The sequence below is a fragment of the Trichomycterus rosablanca genome, chromosome 17 (genome assembly GCF_030014385.1).
Source record: "Trichomycterus rosablanca isolate fTriRos1 chromosome 17, fTriRos1.hap1, whole genome shotgun sequence".
In the NCBI taxonomy this organism is placed as follows: Eukaryota; Metazoa; Chordata; class Actinopteri; order Siluriformes; family Trichomycteridae; genus Trichomycterus; species Trichomycterus rosablanca.
In genome coordinates, this window is record NC_086004.1 from 18,940,934 (window position 1) to 18,957,118 (window position 16,185).

General features: G+C 39.8%; 1 protein-coding gene across 7 annotated transcripts in view; it reads left to right on the forward strand.

The window, feature by feature from the left end:
- Nucleotides 1-16,185, forward strand: part of plekha7b (pleckstrin homology domain containing, family A member 7b) — a 201,084-nt gene that overhangs the window by 171,211 nt on the left and 13,688 nt on the right. For 4 of the 7 annotated variants that reach the window (XM_063013505.1, XM_063013509.1, XM_063013510.1 and 1 more), the window contains 11 exons: nucleotides 2,670-2,723; nucleotides 6,622-6,690; nucleotides 7,920-8,000; nucleotides 8,550-8,699; nucleotides 9,898-9,999; nucleotides 10,883-11,048; nucleotides 11,134-11,282; nucleotides 11,770-11,961; nucleotides 12,048-12,150; nucleotides 13,059-13,150; nucleotides 14,024-14,242. In XM_063013505.1, coding sequence (XP_062869575.1) covers nucleotides 2,670-2,723; nucleotides 6,622-6,690; nucleotides 7,920-8,000; nucleotides 8,550-8,699; nucleotides 9,898-9,999; nucleotides 10,883-11,048; nucleotides 11,134-11,282; nucleotides 11,770-11,961; nucleotides 12,048-12,150; nucleotides 13,059-13,150; nucleotides 14,024-14,242 — 1,377 coding nt within the window. The remainder of the gene's footprint in view (nucleotides 1-2,669; nucleotides 2,724-6,621; nucleotides 6,691-7,919; nucleotides 8,001-8,549; nucleotides 8,700-9,897; nucleotides 10,000-10,882; nucleotides 11,049-11,133; nucleotides 11,283-11,769; nucleotides 11,962-12,047; nucleotides 12,151-13,058; nucleotides 13,151-14,023; nucleotides 14,243-16,185) is intronic. The other 3 variants (XM_063013507.1, XM_063013511.1, XM_063013512.1) reach the window with 2 other exon arrangements.

The window sequence follows — 16,185 nt, forward strand, 5'->3', positions numbered from 1 at the left end:
ACACCACAGTTTGGTTAAAATGGATCAGAACCCTGCATTGTGCCTTCAATAAACACAATTTCTATGTTTTTAACATTTGCATTAGAGTTGAAATCTCTGTGTGAGCTTTAACAAGAGAAACCAGACAAGAAAAATCTGCACTTGACATTGAGGGCTAGATGTACAAATGCAATACATACAAAGTTCACCTACACCGATCAGCCATAACATTAAACCACCTCCTTGTTTCTACACTCACTGTCCATTTTATCAGCTCCACTTACCATATAGGAGCACTTTGTAGTTCTACAATTACTGACTGTAGTCCATCTGTTTCTCTGCATGCTTTGTTACCCCCTGTTCATGCTGTTTTTTAATGGTCAGGACCACTACAGAGCAGGTATTATTTGGGTGGTGGATCATTCTCAGCACTGCAGTGACAATGACATGGTGGTGGTGTGTTAGTGTGTGTTGTGCTGGTATGAGTGGATACACCTCACTGTCCCTGCTGGACTGAGAATAGTCCACCAATCAAAAATATCCAGCCAACTACATAGGCAGCGTTCTGTGACCACTGATGAAGGTCAAACATCAGCAATAGATGAGCGATCGTCTCTGACTTTACATCTACACGGTGGACCAATTAGGTAGGAGTGTCTAATAGAGTGGACAGTGAGTGGACATTGTGTTTAAAAACTCCAGCAGCACTGCTGTGTCTGATCCCTTCATACCAGCACAACACACACTAACACACCACCACCACATCATTGTCACTGCAGTGCTGGGAATCATCCACCACCTAAATAATACCTGCTCTGTAGTGGTCCTGTGGGGGTCCTGACCATTAAAGAACAGGGTAAAAGCAGTCTAAAAAAGTATGTAGAGAAATAGATGGACTACAGTCAGTAATTGTAAAACTACAAAGTGCTTCTATATGGTAAGTGGAGCTGATAAAATGGACAGAGAGTGTAGAAACGAGGTGGTTTTAATGTCATGGCTGATCAGTGTATCATCACTCAAATTGTACCTTTTGCAACCGACTAATTTCCCTCTATAAGCCACTGTGATTTGGTGTACATGGTCAACCATAGAGCCAAAACATATAAATCAAGTGTGAATTGAAAATGCCTTATTGATGAGAGGTCAGAGTTTGGTTTGACCTGACAGGAAGGCTACAGTAACTCAAACAACAACTGACGGGTGGACTACAAAAGCAAAAGACCATATTGATTTCCACTTCTGTATAGAATGACCTAATGTCAACATGGACCAGATTCTCTAAGGAATGTTTTTAGAACCTTGTAGAATTTATGCCATTGAGACGTGTCTGAGTATTAATACAATGTTACTAATAGAGTGTGTTTACATTCTAATAAATAAAGGAAAAGAATCCTTCTAAATAACCTTCAGTCTAGGTGTAAAAATAAATCTGCATCTCCAGTTTAGCAGCCAAAGCAGAATCCTGCCGTCACTGCCCTAAATTGCCCTGACATTAGTAAATGAAATTCTGTGGGTTACCAAATGAAAGGTTGTGGGTTTGAATCCTAACTCGGTCATGCAGCCACTGCTAGGCCCTTAACCCTCTCGGTTCAAGGGAGAATTTCATTGAATTGAACACCTGTATTTGTATATACAGTGGTACCTTGAAACTCAACGTCAGTTAGTTCTGGGACTGGCGTTGAGTTTTAAAGGCGTTTCAAGTTTCAAGGTATTTTATCCCATAAGGATGTATGGGAAACATGTTAATGCGTTCCATGGTCCCGTGGGCTTGCATATATTTTAGGCGAATGTAAAATAATGCACTTATACACTAAAAATAACACAAATATAATATAAAAAACACTGAAATAAAAAGCTGATTCTTACAATTTCTCAGCACCCTGAGCTATAACACAAATTTAAAAATGAAACAGGATGAAAATCAAGCTAAACACAGATACATGTGGAGCTTTCAGAGTGAATATGATGGTTCTTCCACACAAATGCAGATTCGTCTCATATGCACACTTTGATGACATATTACCGCACCGCTCAAGCTGAGCGACTGTTCATTATTAATTTAGAATTAAATAAATATTTTTTAAACAACAAACTGAACATATTGAGTTTAGGAGAAACGTTGAGTTTAACAGTACAAATTTCTCGATGAAAGGAGTTGAGTTAAACTCAAAAGATTTTGAGTTTAGGGGACATTGAGTTACAACGTACCACTGTATGATAAACAAAGGTGTTCCATCTAACCTGGAATATCATTATCAATTGTAATTATAATAATAATAATATGCCACACTAACATTTATTCCCATCTTTTTTGTATTTAAGCTTTTCACGTTTAGACAACCCCTTTATGTGCCTATATTTTTATATTGCACACTGCATGTAAACTGCACATTTTGGCCTGTGCACCACTCCAAAAAAATTGGACTAAACAGGTGCAAAATCTAGCCCTAACAGGTACATCTAGCTCTGACACAGGAAATTGTGAACAGCTGAGAAGAAAACAGTTCAATGCTATAACCCAATAAGTTGATTGCTCGTCTGCTATTGCATAATTCAGGTTAGGTTCAGTTTAGTAACCAATCAAAACAATCGACTACGAATCCAACACGTGATCTAAACACCTCATATTTAACCTTGCATGCTTTGCAGCTTCCTGCTGTCTGATCTGTCTCTATATTTCCTACTTAAAGGCAGATGATACTTACATGCAGCTAAAGAAGGACCTGGAGTATCTCGATCTAAAGGTGGGCTACTTCTTCTCATTCTAATGAGATCTCATTCTACTTCATCTTATTCTCATTCTCTTCTCTTTAGCACTTCTATCTCTATTTATTTAGCCTTGCTGGGCCAGACTTTTACCTTGACAATATTGACAACATTAAAACTGGAACAAATATTGATTAAAAACAACAACAAGCTGTTTGAATTGTCCTAAGACAGTCCATGCTTTCAGAGGGCAAAGTCCATGGGGGAACTCCCTACATAATCATCCTATGCTGCTGGCCCAACTAATTCATGGCCATGAAGATCGCGTCATGAGCCGTTTCCCGTGTATGCAATATGCAATTTTCTGTGAAATTCAAAATGTAAGGTTTGTATTAAGCGATTTAACATGTTTTACTTTAGCATTCAAGTGCCTCATGTTTATGGGTTAATTTGCACTATGAGGCAATCCTTGCAATCCTATGGCAATTCAGTTAGCAATCGGTTAGTCAAAATGTCCAAGCTAATGAATTCTAAAGCAGCTAAAAACACTATTCCAGTATATGAGTTTGGAAAAGTCCCAACCAAATCTGTGAACGCAGATTTGAGACAGAGCCTAGCATCGTCGCTGAATGTTTTAGGTTTACATTCAACCGTTAAGGTAGGCTGGGCTGAGTACTGTAGCCTCCATTTATTTTATTATTTAATTAAGCGTTTCCTAACCTTTTTTTGCAAGATATTTTCACAGACCGGCAGGGAAAGGAGGATTTAATAATATTGCTCACAAACGATGTAAAATAAGTTTTTTACGCTACAGTGAGACACTGTTCCAATAGATGTGACAATAAGACAATAACACCCAAAACAGAAGCAGTGAAAACTGCTTTTCTAGCGATCTCTAATTATTCATTCTTTCTGTGCGTCCCGGTAATAAATAGCCAACGGACCGGTACTGACCACTTAATTGATGTATGTATATTATTTAATGGCGACCGTGAAATGTGGCACTTTTCTTTAAAAATTTGTCCGCCCAGGTGGCACAGCAGGATATTCCCCTAGCACTGTCGGCTGGGCGCCATCTAGCGGGCATAACTGACAGTGCCTGCAGCAGACACATTTCTGCTAGGGTGGGATGACCGGACCATGTGGGTGGGGTCTTTAAACGCTGTGTAGGGACCCTGATTAGCAGATAGAGAGGCGCCTGTGCAGTATGCATAGGTGAAAAAGGGTTCCTCTAAGGGCTGCACATGGGTCAGAGGAGGCAGTCAGGGATCCACCAGCAGTGGAAGACAAATTTACTATGCTAAATTGGGAAAAAATGGGAGATCTGTGATTCTTGAAAAACGAGGTCATGATCAATAATGCAAATGACATTAGAAGTGCACACCAGTGCATCAAATCACTCCCAAGAGAACTGAATAAAATGGTAAGCGTATTCAAAAGCATTTACGTTCAAGACTTGGCATAAGGTTGAGACATTTCAGTTCAGCCTAAAACCAAATGTCTGACCTAGCAAGACTATTATCTATTGAGCCCACCCAACCCTCCTCTTTCTCACTACTGTAGTACAAAGCTTTCTTCTGTTTCTCAGATCTGTTCCCCAATGCCCAAAAATCATATCTGCCCTGGCATTTTATTTCTTTCAATGGACCCAAACCAAGCAAACCTGTTTCGATTTTTCAATTAAATGAGAAAATTCTATGAGCGGCTACTGTCTTCTACTTTAGTAGAGAAGAAATGTTTCCTATTGTATATGTGGATCTGGCAAATCTACTCTATACATCTTCGGGAGCTTCAATTATTTTGATCTATTTAGTTGTAACATGTAGATGTACTCAGATGTATTAATTAATCATAGAAAAAAACTTTCACAATGTTAGGAATGCAAAACGTTCTATAGAAAGACTGCCACTAATCCCAGATCACCACTCAGTGCCCAAAAAAGTAAGGGTATAAATACAAAGGATAACTTTCCGGTATGAAACATGAATGAATGCCGCGAGACGAGAGTAATGTTCTCTGTACTGCGCCGCTCCGCCGCGATCGCATTGTCGAACGAAATTGAAGGTCAGAAGTTTCAGTTGGATAGTGAAAAGCTTCATTTGAACAAATCCTCCTCATTTTTCTGCTAGTAATGACTTTGAATACCACTAACGCCTTTGCTCTTAATTGCTTTCATTCTTGTTTGCCAACATATTTGATCCCACTTCAGATTGACTGCGAAAATAGAGGTTCTTCAGCAACGCCGCCATCAAATAGAATGTTAAATAATTGTCTTTTTTTTTACCTGCAAATCCTTTACATATTTGGCACACACTAAGATGCACCAGTTTCTATTTCATTGTTAGTCAGGTCATAAACTGACCCTTTAATATTCATGCATCAGACATTTTTGCTTGGCTAAACTGTCTCAAATACTTTAATGAATACTTTGCAAATATTTTAGCTCTTTATTCTTGGCTTGGCCTACACCTCTGACTAACACATGATTGTGAAGCTCATTACTTAGAGTATTTGATCTGCATGACCTCACTTTTCATTTGTTGTTTCAGACAGAATGAAAACTATGAGCTCCTGGGTACACGGTGTCTTCAAAATAATTCAATTCAATGAGTAGGGTTTGTTTGAAAAAGAAAATGACTCGCTGTATACACTGTAAAAAATGAGGTGTTAAAATTGCTTAAAAAAATTAAGGCAGTAGTTTGCATGGAACTTTTTGAGTTGAATTAACTTTCTGTTCTATTAAGTAAATGGAACCTATCTGAGCCACTTAAAATATACTTAAATAAATTATCACAGTATAACTAAAATCACTATGTTGAGTCAACTTAAATATTTTGAGTTTGGTGTTAAGTTGAATCTACTCAGGTTTTGTAAAAAACCAAGTTGTACCAACTCATTTTTTTTAAGTTCTCCCAACATAGAAAGATCCATGCAAACTATTGCCTTACACACTTAACTACCACTCAAATAAATCAATTTCCAGACAACAAATATAGCGATTCAGCTCGCTAGCAAAACGGCATTGCCAAACTACATATGCACCTCCCATCTTCAAAGGTTGGGACAGTATGGAAATAAAAATGCAGTGTTCCTTACATTTACTTTGACTTTTATTTGATTGCAGACAGTTTGAACTCAAGATATTTCATGTTTTATCTGCTCAACTTCATTTCATTTCTTAAAATACCTTCATTCCTGCATTTCAGGCCTGGAATACATTCCAAAAAAGTTGGGACGGGGGCAATTTAGGGCTAGTAATGAGGTGAAAAAACTAAATAACTATGTGATTCCAAACAGGTGATTGTAATCATGGTTTGGTACAAAAGCAGCATCCAGGAAAGGAGTCTTTGATGAGCAAAGATGATCAGAGGATCTCCAGTTTGTCAACAAATGTGTGAGAAAATGATTGAAATGTTTAAAAACAATGTACCTCAAATAAAGATTGAAAGGGATTTGCATATTTCTCCCTCTACAGTGCATAATATCATTAAACGATTCAAGGAATCAGGAGGAATTTCATTGTGTAAAGGCCAAGGGCGCAAACTTAAGCTGAACCGCCACTCAACAGTAGCTGATATAACCACATGGGCAAGGGATTACTTTGGCAAACCTTTGTCAAGCACTACAATACAGAGTTACATGCACAAACGCCACTTAAAACTTTACTGTGCAAAAAAGAAGGCTTAATGTTAACCATGTCCAGAAGCGGCATCGACTTCTCTGGGCTCAGAGGCATCTAGGATGGACCATCACATAGTGGAAAGTGTATTGTAGTCAGATGAATCAGCATATGCTTTACTGTCCCATTTTTTTGGAATGTGTTGCAGAGTTCATTCAGTAGGGAAGCATATTCTTAAAAGGTCACACACTGTCAATGATTTAAATGCTTTCATTATTGTGTTTATATGAATACTTTGCACATGTCGGATTTAACAGGTCACTGGGCGGGACGTGCTCAAAGACAGACCTCCTCGGCCAGTAAAAATAGCCGAAAGCGACGTTGATGTAAGTGCAGTCGATGTATTTCTTTACCTCTTTCACCATCATATTACTTCATCAGATATAATCATGAAGCATCACTGCCTCGCCAGTTCCGTTTGTTTCTACTAGCTTTTTACAGACAGACATCACTAGGCAGAACATCTCAAAGAAAGAATTTAGTATTTTGTTAAAGTCATACTAAGGTATGAGAGTAAGACACTGGTAGGAATTACAGAACACTACTGTATTTTCAGCTCTTAGTATTCAAAATATGTGAGATGGGATTCTATATTGTAAGCTCTTACATTTTTCTGTTTGATTTTTGTACTCTGCATCTCTGTCACTCGCTTTTATTGTAATAGAAGGTAAATAATTGGAAATTCTTGGCTTTGCATTTTGAAACATGGTTCCAGTTTAACAATTTATAAGAATTATGCTGCTGGATTTATCTGAGTAATGAATTTTTAATTCGGTTAAAGAAACAATAAAGTGCAGTAAACTAACAACAGCTTAATAATTAATTGAACGGCATAATAAATAGTTTGGAGAATAAATCCTATCATTTTTGCGAGTGCTTTGTGTGTGTGTGTGTGTGTGTGTGTATTCATGCGTCCATGTACACACTCTAACCCAGTTTTGGAAATCTGTTTGTTTGTTCTACACAATAATGCCAATGCAACTATCTTGATGAGCTTGGGGTTATATGCTAATGACAATGTGGAAAACTTATTTTCTGAAGTTTCGATGTGTCAAAATTGATTTGCAGCTTTGTCTGGTTAGGTTTCATGTCAGTCCATTAAAAGGGAAACATTTATGTTATATTCATGTTCTATTCGTCTTTAGGTGCTTTAAATATTAGTCTAATGGTATTTTTGCAACCACATTATTGTACGTCTTTTATTTTTTCCCCCCAAACGATTTAAGTTTGTTTTTCAATTGAATTGTACAGATTATAGGTCACATTAAAGGTGGAGAAGTTCTGAAATAATTAATCTTGGTCACATTTGTTTACATTTAAAAAATTGCCATCTTAATAGGGGGATGTAGAGTTTTTCTATTTATCTTCTATGTAACTTCCAAGAATTAATTATCCTTGGCAAAATAATTCATTGTTAATATGTTATTGGTCTAGTTTTCTTTAGCTGTGTTCTTATTAATAATAAGACCCAAAAAAAGAAAAGTCTTTTTTAAGTTCTGGCCGCTTTTAATATTACAAAATGGACAACCATGACCGTTACCTTTTTATTTTCTAGGTAAAGCTGAGCAGATTATGTGAACAAGACAAAATTCTTCAGGAGCTGGAGACCCGGATACGCACACTCAAAGAGGACAAGGTCTTTTTTTGTCATTCTTTTACAAGTGTAGTGATTGATTTGAAATACATTACATTTACGGAATTAAGGAGACACGTTTAGACGAATAAATCAGATGTTTTAATATAAGGCTTTGTTTACCTCAGATGCTTTATTTATATATTTATAAAATGATACATGAGCTCTAAGATGTCCAGCATCAATATCTTGCTAACAGTAGCAACACCTAGTCAACCTTCCAAGCCAAAGCTAGCTATGTCTAAGGATCAAGGGAGCATCGTCTGATCTGGTTTTATTTTTTGGCTCGTTTGATATTGATGCTACCAGGTTACTTGCCAATTATGGACATCTTTGAGCTCATGAATACATAGAGGTCAGTTAGTGCTTTTATCCCAGTATGTCTGCCCACTAGTCTGAAGCAGCAGTTTAAAAAAAACATGCATTGGCTGGCTTTCATGTCCTGAAGCAATCGGGAACTCATATGGGAGTGTTAAGCAGTGGGTGGAAGCTATTTTAAAATCTCCAAACATTTTGGAAATCTGTTTCTGCCCTTATTTTCTTAAAACCTAGGATAAGCTAGAGTCTGTTCTGGACGTGTCCCATCAGCAGATGGAGCAGTATAGAGACCAGCCATCCCACGCTGAGAAAATCGCCTACCAGCAGAGGCTGCTGCAGGAGGACGTCGTGCACATCCGGGCTGAGATTTCCCAAGTGTCCACAGTAAGAATCACAGCAGCATGACACTTAGCAGACGCTTTTATCCAATACAATACAATATTGTACAATACTGTGACAGTACACCGACCAGGCATAACATTATGACCACTGACAGGTGAAGTGAATAACACTGATTATCTCTTCATCACGGCACCTGTTAGTGGGTGGGATATATTAGGCAGCAAGTGAACATTTTATCCTCAAAGTTGATGTGTTAGAAGCAGGAAAAATGAGTTTGACAAGGGCCAGAGCATCTCCAAAACTGCAGCTCTTGTGGTGTGTTCTCAGTCTGCAGTGGTCAGTATCTATCAAAAGTGGTCCAAGGAAGGAACAGTGGTAAACCGGCGAGAGGGTCATGGGTGGCCAAGGCTCTTTGATGCATTGTCCGTGTGGTCTGATCCAACAGACGATCTAATCTCAGATCTAATCTCAGATCGGTGTAATATACACTGTTAGTGTGACTCATAAATAGCATTGGTTAGGAAAGCACTGGGATTTTCATATACACTTTATGGCCAAAAGTATGTGGTTTTTTTATTTTTTTATTTTTTTATTTATTTTTAATGAGGTGTTGGTGTGCTTGTGTGGGAATTTGTGTCCATGCAGTTAAAAGAGCGTTAGTTAAGGTCAGGCACTGATGTTGCTTTTGATGACCTGGCTTGCATTCAACAAGCAACAAATCCCAATTCATCCCAGTAAGGTCAAGGCTTCCTGCACCCAAAACCCATCTATTATTGTCTTTATGGACCTTTAGCATTTCCAAAGTCCATCATGTTGTTTTTTTGAAAGCCAGTGTAGGATGACTTGTTCCTCACTCACTTAGTTACTTAACAACTGGGGGGGGGCAGTTGTGCTGGAGCCTGTCTCAGCTTTTATGGGCGCAAGGCACACAGTAACACCCTGGATGGGGCGCCAGTTCATTCACAGTCTCCAATTAACCTGACTGCATGTTTTTGGACTGTGGGAGGAAACCGGAGCTCCCGGAGGAAACCCACGTAGGCACGGGGAGAACATGCAAACTCCGCACAGAAAGGACCCGGACCACCCCACCTGGGGATCGAACCCAGGACCTTCTTGCTGTGAGGCGACAGTGCTACCCACCGAGCCACCGTGCCGCCCCTCAGATGCTCCTCATTTATCATTTTAGCAAGGCACAGACAAGTGTGTGAATCTAAGCCTGACTGTGTATTGTGTTTAACAGGAGATGGAGAATGCGTGGAGAGAGTACAGCAGGCTGGAAGCAGACGTAGAGAGACTGCACTCGGCACTTCAAGAGCAAATGCATCGCAGCAGCTTCTCCCAGGTATGTTAATTACACTAAAGCACCTGAAATACTCACCATGTCGACGGACATTCATACTTTAAAACAACTTAAAAAGAAAAAATACAATTCCAGAAAGGTTAGAACAATGTGTGCAATGCTAATAGGAACAAAAAAAGTGAAGAGTTGGGACATAAGCTGACTGTAGTCCATCTGTTTCTCTGCATGCTTTGTTAGCCCTTTTTTCATGCTGTTCTTCAATGGTCAGGACCCCCACAGGACCACCACAGAGCAGGTATTATTTGAGTGGTGGATCATTCTCAGCACTGCACTGACACTGACATGGTGGTGGTGTGTTAGTGTGTGTTATGCTGGTATGAGTGGATCAGACACAGCAGCGCTCATGTAGTTTTTAAACACATCACTGTCACTGCTGGACTGAGAATAGTCCACCAACCAAAAATATATCATGCCAACAGAGTGAGTGGACACAGTATTTAAAAACTCCAGCAGCATTGCTGTGTCTGATCCACTCATACCAGCACAACACACACTAACACACCACCACCATGTCAGTGTCACTGCAGTGCTGAGAATGATCCACCACCTAAATAATACCTGCTCTGTGGTGGTCCTGTGGGGGTCCTGACCATTGAAGAACAGGGTGAAAGCAGGCTAAAAATGTATGTAGAGAAACAGACATACTACAGGCAGTAATTGTAGAACTACAAAGTGCTTCTATATGGTAAGTGGAGCTGATAAAATGGACAGTGAGTGTAGAAACAATGAGGTGGTTTTATATGTTCGGTTATTTTCTGTTTGGCTCTTTTAAAACCATCTTCTATTATATCTCGGCATATTCTGTTTTATTGTATTAAACTCTATTTTATTTGACTGTATTACACTGATTGTGTTTAATCTATAGCAGGAGAAAGTCCAGCTGAGAAAAGAGCTTTGGCGGATTGAAGACGTGATGGCAGGACTGAGCTCAAGCAAAGCCAACTACAAAGTGACCGTCAACTCTGTTCAGAACCCAGGTGAGCGCGGGTCAGCACCCGCCATCGCCCCCACGCATCAGAGTCGCACTCGAGGTACCGAAACCATCTCTGCCATATATTATAACATGGTGCCATAATGCACTTGTGTTCACGGTATGTGTGTGTATGTGTGTGTCAGAGAGGAAACTTGTGCCTTCGGCGTTGTCTCCATCTGTGCCTTCTCTTTCGGTCGAGGAGCCGACGGCTCAGTCGAGTCCTCAGCTCAGCCCTTTGCACCAGAATGTTCAGTCTTTTCACCTTGCCCAAACTCACAGCAAGCCTAAAAAGGTAAGAAACCTTTAGTTTTTAACACTTTTTCTGTGTTTGATCACATCTTTGTCTTTGATACCCCCTTATTTTTGCTCACACTTGTGCACAACTACACTGGCGCACATCACTGGGTCTGTTTACAGATTCTATAATGCAAATAATTTATATTTAAAATATGATACATTTTATGACCAAAGGTGATAAACCCCATTAAACCCTGTTTGGATGAATTGTAATATTAAATGTGGTTTATCATCCAACACCAGTGCCTGACTTCACAAATACTCTTTTGACTAACTGGGCACAAATTCCCTTGGGCACGAAAACCTTCTCAGAGTTGAGGTTGTAATAGCTGCAAAGAGGGCAGCTTAACATTAATGCTTATGGTTTTGGAATTGGGTGTTGAAAAAGTGCATGGCCAAACTTTTGAATAATTAGTGCATATGAAATATTATAAAGGAAATATCTAAACAAATAATAATGAGTCCTAAATCACTTCTTCTAGACTGAAGAGGATGCTCCACCGAGACCTCCCCTTCCCCACCTCTACAGTCCAGAGGAACAGCCTCCAGCTGTCCCACCCCTTCCCAAAGAAACCTCTGTCATCCGTCACACTTCTGTCCGTGGCCTCAAACGCCAATCCGATGAGCGCAAACGGGATCGAGAGATCGGATATTACACCAATGGTGACAACAAGGTCAGTAGAGAAAGATGAAGCAGGATAACATGTACCTTCTGAAAGCAATTTTTAATAACTGTGAAACATTTTCTCTTGGAATACAGGTAGAACTGCGGACGTTCCTCAGTGAACCTGAACTGCTCGGAGTCACAGGACAAATGAGTGGTCTGGGCCAAGATGGAGGCTACCAGACCTTACCAAGCAGAGGTAAATAAGCTGAGCCAAGCATGAGCATAAATAACAATTACATTTTAATTAGATTGAGAAATCTGTCACAGGCGGTTCAGTGCCTTGTGACAGCAGAACCAGGTTGAACCCCGCACCTGCAATGTTGAAGGGTTGAACCCAGTTGCAGAATACTCCATCTGTGGCTAAAAACCTCAAAAGTCAAAAGGGGGGAAATAATTAAGGACTGAATAAATGAACTAAATAATAAGAGTAATGTAGCTTGTGAAGTACAAAATGAACGCAAGCAACAGAGCAAAGCCGGACTCGATAGCAGAAAATAGAGTTGACCGCCGTATTAGAGCAGAAACACTGAACTCTACACAACTGGAGAAGCAATAAAAACAAGAGTGCTGGGTGTCAACTGCACCAGCTACTCGATCCACCAGTGAGTTAGAACCCAAATACTTACCAGAGAACCAAAAGAGGAAACCAGCAGCAAAAAACACCCAAAAAAGCTGCCACTTCACCACTGGACACAACTCGAGTCCGGGATGAGAGTCCTATAACAGTTATACCCACAAATGCCAACTAAAAGAAGACAAGAAGGCTGCCGTGCCCACTGGCTGAGTTCCAGAAAAGTAGAATAAGGGAATGCTGGCAAAATACCAGAGGGAGAAATCTGGCAGGTCATCAGGTCCAACCTTCATCCCAGTATGTTAACCAAATGAACCACAAACAGAACCAAACAAACTGACACATGGGAAATCAGAAAATCAGGCAGGAAAAACCAAGGACCTTATAGACAAAACAAGTAACAACTGATTAGGTGCAGAGAATGCTTTTGAAGTACAATTTAAAGAGAACAGGGGGGGGGGGTACAGTTGTGTACAGTTGTGTACAGTTGCTTGAACTGTTAACTTTATTGATGCTGTTGTGATTTTCTTTAGGTTTGGCAAGCTCTTCCACCAGAATCAATCAATCCACAACCATCTCGTCATATGTCACCCTCAGAAGAGGAGCCAACTCGTCCAGTACGAAGGTACAACTCCAAATTATCACCTTCTGTGTTTATGATAGACACACAAAAAAAAAAAGATAGCTGGTTGAGGTATATTTTGTAGGGCTCAGATATGTGGGGCTGATTAGATGCAGTACAAAATTGAATACAGATTGTACCTGAGAGGTACAATGAAAAGGTCTTATTCATCTATTTGTTAGTGCATTTTAATTGCAGATTTAGTGTTTATATGCACTCAGCACTCATACTGAATTCCTTAGTTACATGATAGTACATGCATGTATGGTGACAACGTTACCATCACAACGAGAAGCTCAATTAAATAATATGAAACCAGTTTTGGACCAGTAAGCTTTATCAAAATATTTCCTATATTTTTGTTTTACTATTTATTAACTGCATTTGAACTACAGTCAGTAATTGTAGAACTACAAAGTGCTTCTATATGGTAAGTGGTGGTGATAAAATGGACAGTGAGTGTAGAAACATGAGGTGGTTTTAATGTTATGGCTGATCGGTGTATTAAATCATTCTGTCTTTCTTTCTTCCTTCATTTGTTGCTTTTTTCTTCTTTACACACATTTTACTAGGTAGGTGAAAACGGGTCAATTTTTGGCATTGTTAATTATCATCATTGTTTTAAATCTAATGCATCAGCCACAGGAAGCCAGTGGATGGAGAGTTTGTACTCTATGTCTTTATTATTAATACTAGATCAAAAAATATCTGCTACCCTTGCATTGTCACATGACGTCAATGTTGTAGAATATGATCTTCTGAAACCTTCATGTCGCTCTATAACGAATCATTATTTTGACCCACTGTCTTACCCTTTACATGCTATCCAACCCTTTAAATGCTAACATGTTTTTCTGTGTCTCCTTTGTTGACCAGGAGAGACCAAAGAGTGCCTTGGAGCGCCTGTACTCGTCCGAATCATTGCCACAGCAGCGAGGCCGCATGAGTGCCGAAGAGCAGCTGGAGAGGATGAAGCGCCACCAGAAGGCTCTGGTGCGCGAGCGCAAGCGAACCCTCAGCCAGGGAGAGCGCCAGGCCTCTTCGTCCCACGCTCCTTCCTCTTTCTCGCGGCCAGTGTCTGCAGACTTGGGATCAGTACGTTAGAGCACAGCCCATGTCACACATGCTTCCGGTTGTAGAGGCATAAAGCACATAAAGCAGATTAACACTTTTAGATTTAGTGCAGCTTTATGGTGATAACACTGGGTGCCAAATTACATACTTCTGTACTCAATAGTATGTGGTGAGCAGTTTGTGAATTACTGAAGGCTACCGCAGGTGAGTGGGTGGTTTGGAAAGTGAGAAGGAAAATGTGGTGAGAGAGAACATATTGGCTGTGGTCCAATCTGAAACGATCAAACCTACAGCCATTTGTAAGGTCCTTCCAATCTAAAGTCTTCACTTCAAAGGTTCCTTTGCAGTCATTTTGGAGGGGAATTACTGATGTACAAGTCCTGGGAGTTTGAAGGCTGTGTACACCAGGGAATTACTGATGTATAAAGCCTTCAAACTCCCAAGATTCCCCAAAAACAGCACAGTTACTTATACATGCAATTTAAGGAATACACATTCTGCCTGTTATTTTCATTCTACTTTTAGAGTGAGAGCCTAAATGTTCTTGAAAGGTCTTTGAAGCGGTAAGTACTGAATTGACTGCAGCCAGTACATATTATAGGGTTAAAAATGTAAGGACCAACAAAGATGGACTTTGATAGTTGGAAGTTTGCAGTGTTTTTTCTATACACAGAATGAAACCAGAAAATAAGTGCCTTGCTTCTTACGGTGCCAATCTGCAGAATTGTAAACTATGCAAATATGCTTGTGTTATATATTTAAATCATAATACTGACGATTGTACAAGTACACTGTTATATAATGTCATTTCTGCCTTTATTTGTTGATATTTGGGATGAATGAATCACATTTGGATGCTTTTAGTGACCTGTGGGATGGGGGAGGCTCAGTGTGATTAAAGATGCTTTAAAATTATGAGCATCAAAAACAGTGGCACTGTGAATACTATTGGTTTTTTTCTATTACAGAAGTTAAAGGGCAACCAGAGAAAAACGATTTCTATTATGGATGCAAATATGTATTTTTTTTTTTTTTTTTTACAGACGTCATTAGTACATGGTTAACCGATAACTGACAAGAATATAGTATTACATAAAAATATAAAACACGTGGGCCGCTTAAGTGGCGCAGCAGTAAAACACGCTAGCACACCAGAGCTGGAATTTCAAATACATCACATCCAATCTCAACTCTGCCATCTGGCTAGGCTGGGCGGCTGCATGAACAACGATTGGCTGTTGTTAATAGGGTAGAACAAGCCGGATAGGGACTCCTCATAACTGAGCGAATTATGACCTCTGGTGGCTGGTCTACACAGAGTCGAGGAATAATGCTGATCAGGATGTGGCTCTCCGTGCACTAAGCTGATCGGCATACGAACTCGCCTCGTGCAGGTGAAAAGACGTGTCGCAGGGGCTGTGTGACAGTTTCGTTCTCCTCAATCGGGGCGGGGGTCAGCTCCAGTAGAAAGGAAGCATGACGCAATTGGTTATAAATTGGACACGCTAAAATCGGGAGAAAAAGGAGGAAAATGCATTAAAAAAGAAAAAATTATATAAAACATCTAACTAAGCTTAGGCACTTGAGTGGCACAGCGTTTATAACATGTTTATAATACATGTTCATAATACGAGTGTTCTTTAAAAAGTTTCCACACTTTTTTAAGCTCTATTTATTACAAAATTGTAAAACAAATGACATCACTTTTTTACAGTCACCTTCCGAAGCATTTTTCCCAGCGTCGTACCCACTTTTTAATTCCATCAGCTGTTTTTGGTTGAGCGTGTAGCCACTGATGCACATCATCATCACATCATCACATGAAAATCTTCTTCTCCTTAAAGCTTCTTTGAACGGTCCAAAAAGGTGGAAATCAGATGGCACTAAATCCGGACTTTAAGCTCTCTCTCAGTCTCTCAGACACGACCAGTTACTTCTCCTCCCACCCTCACTGTTTCCAACGA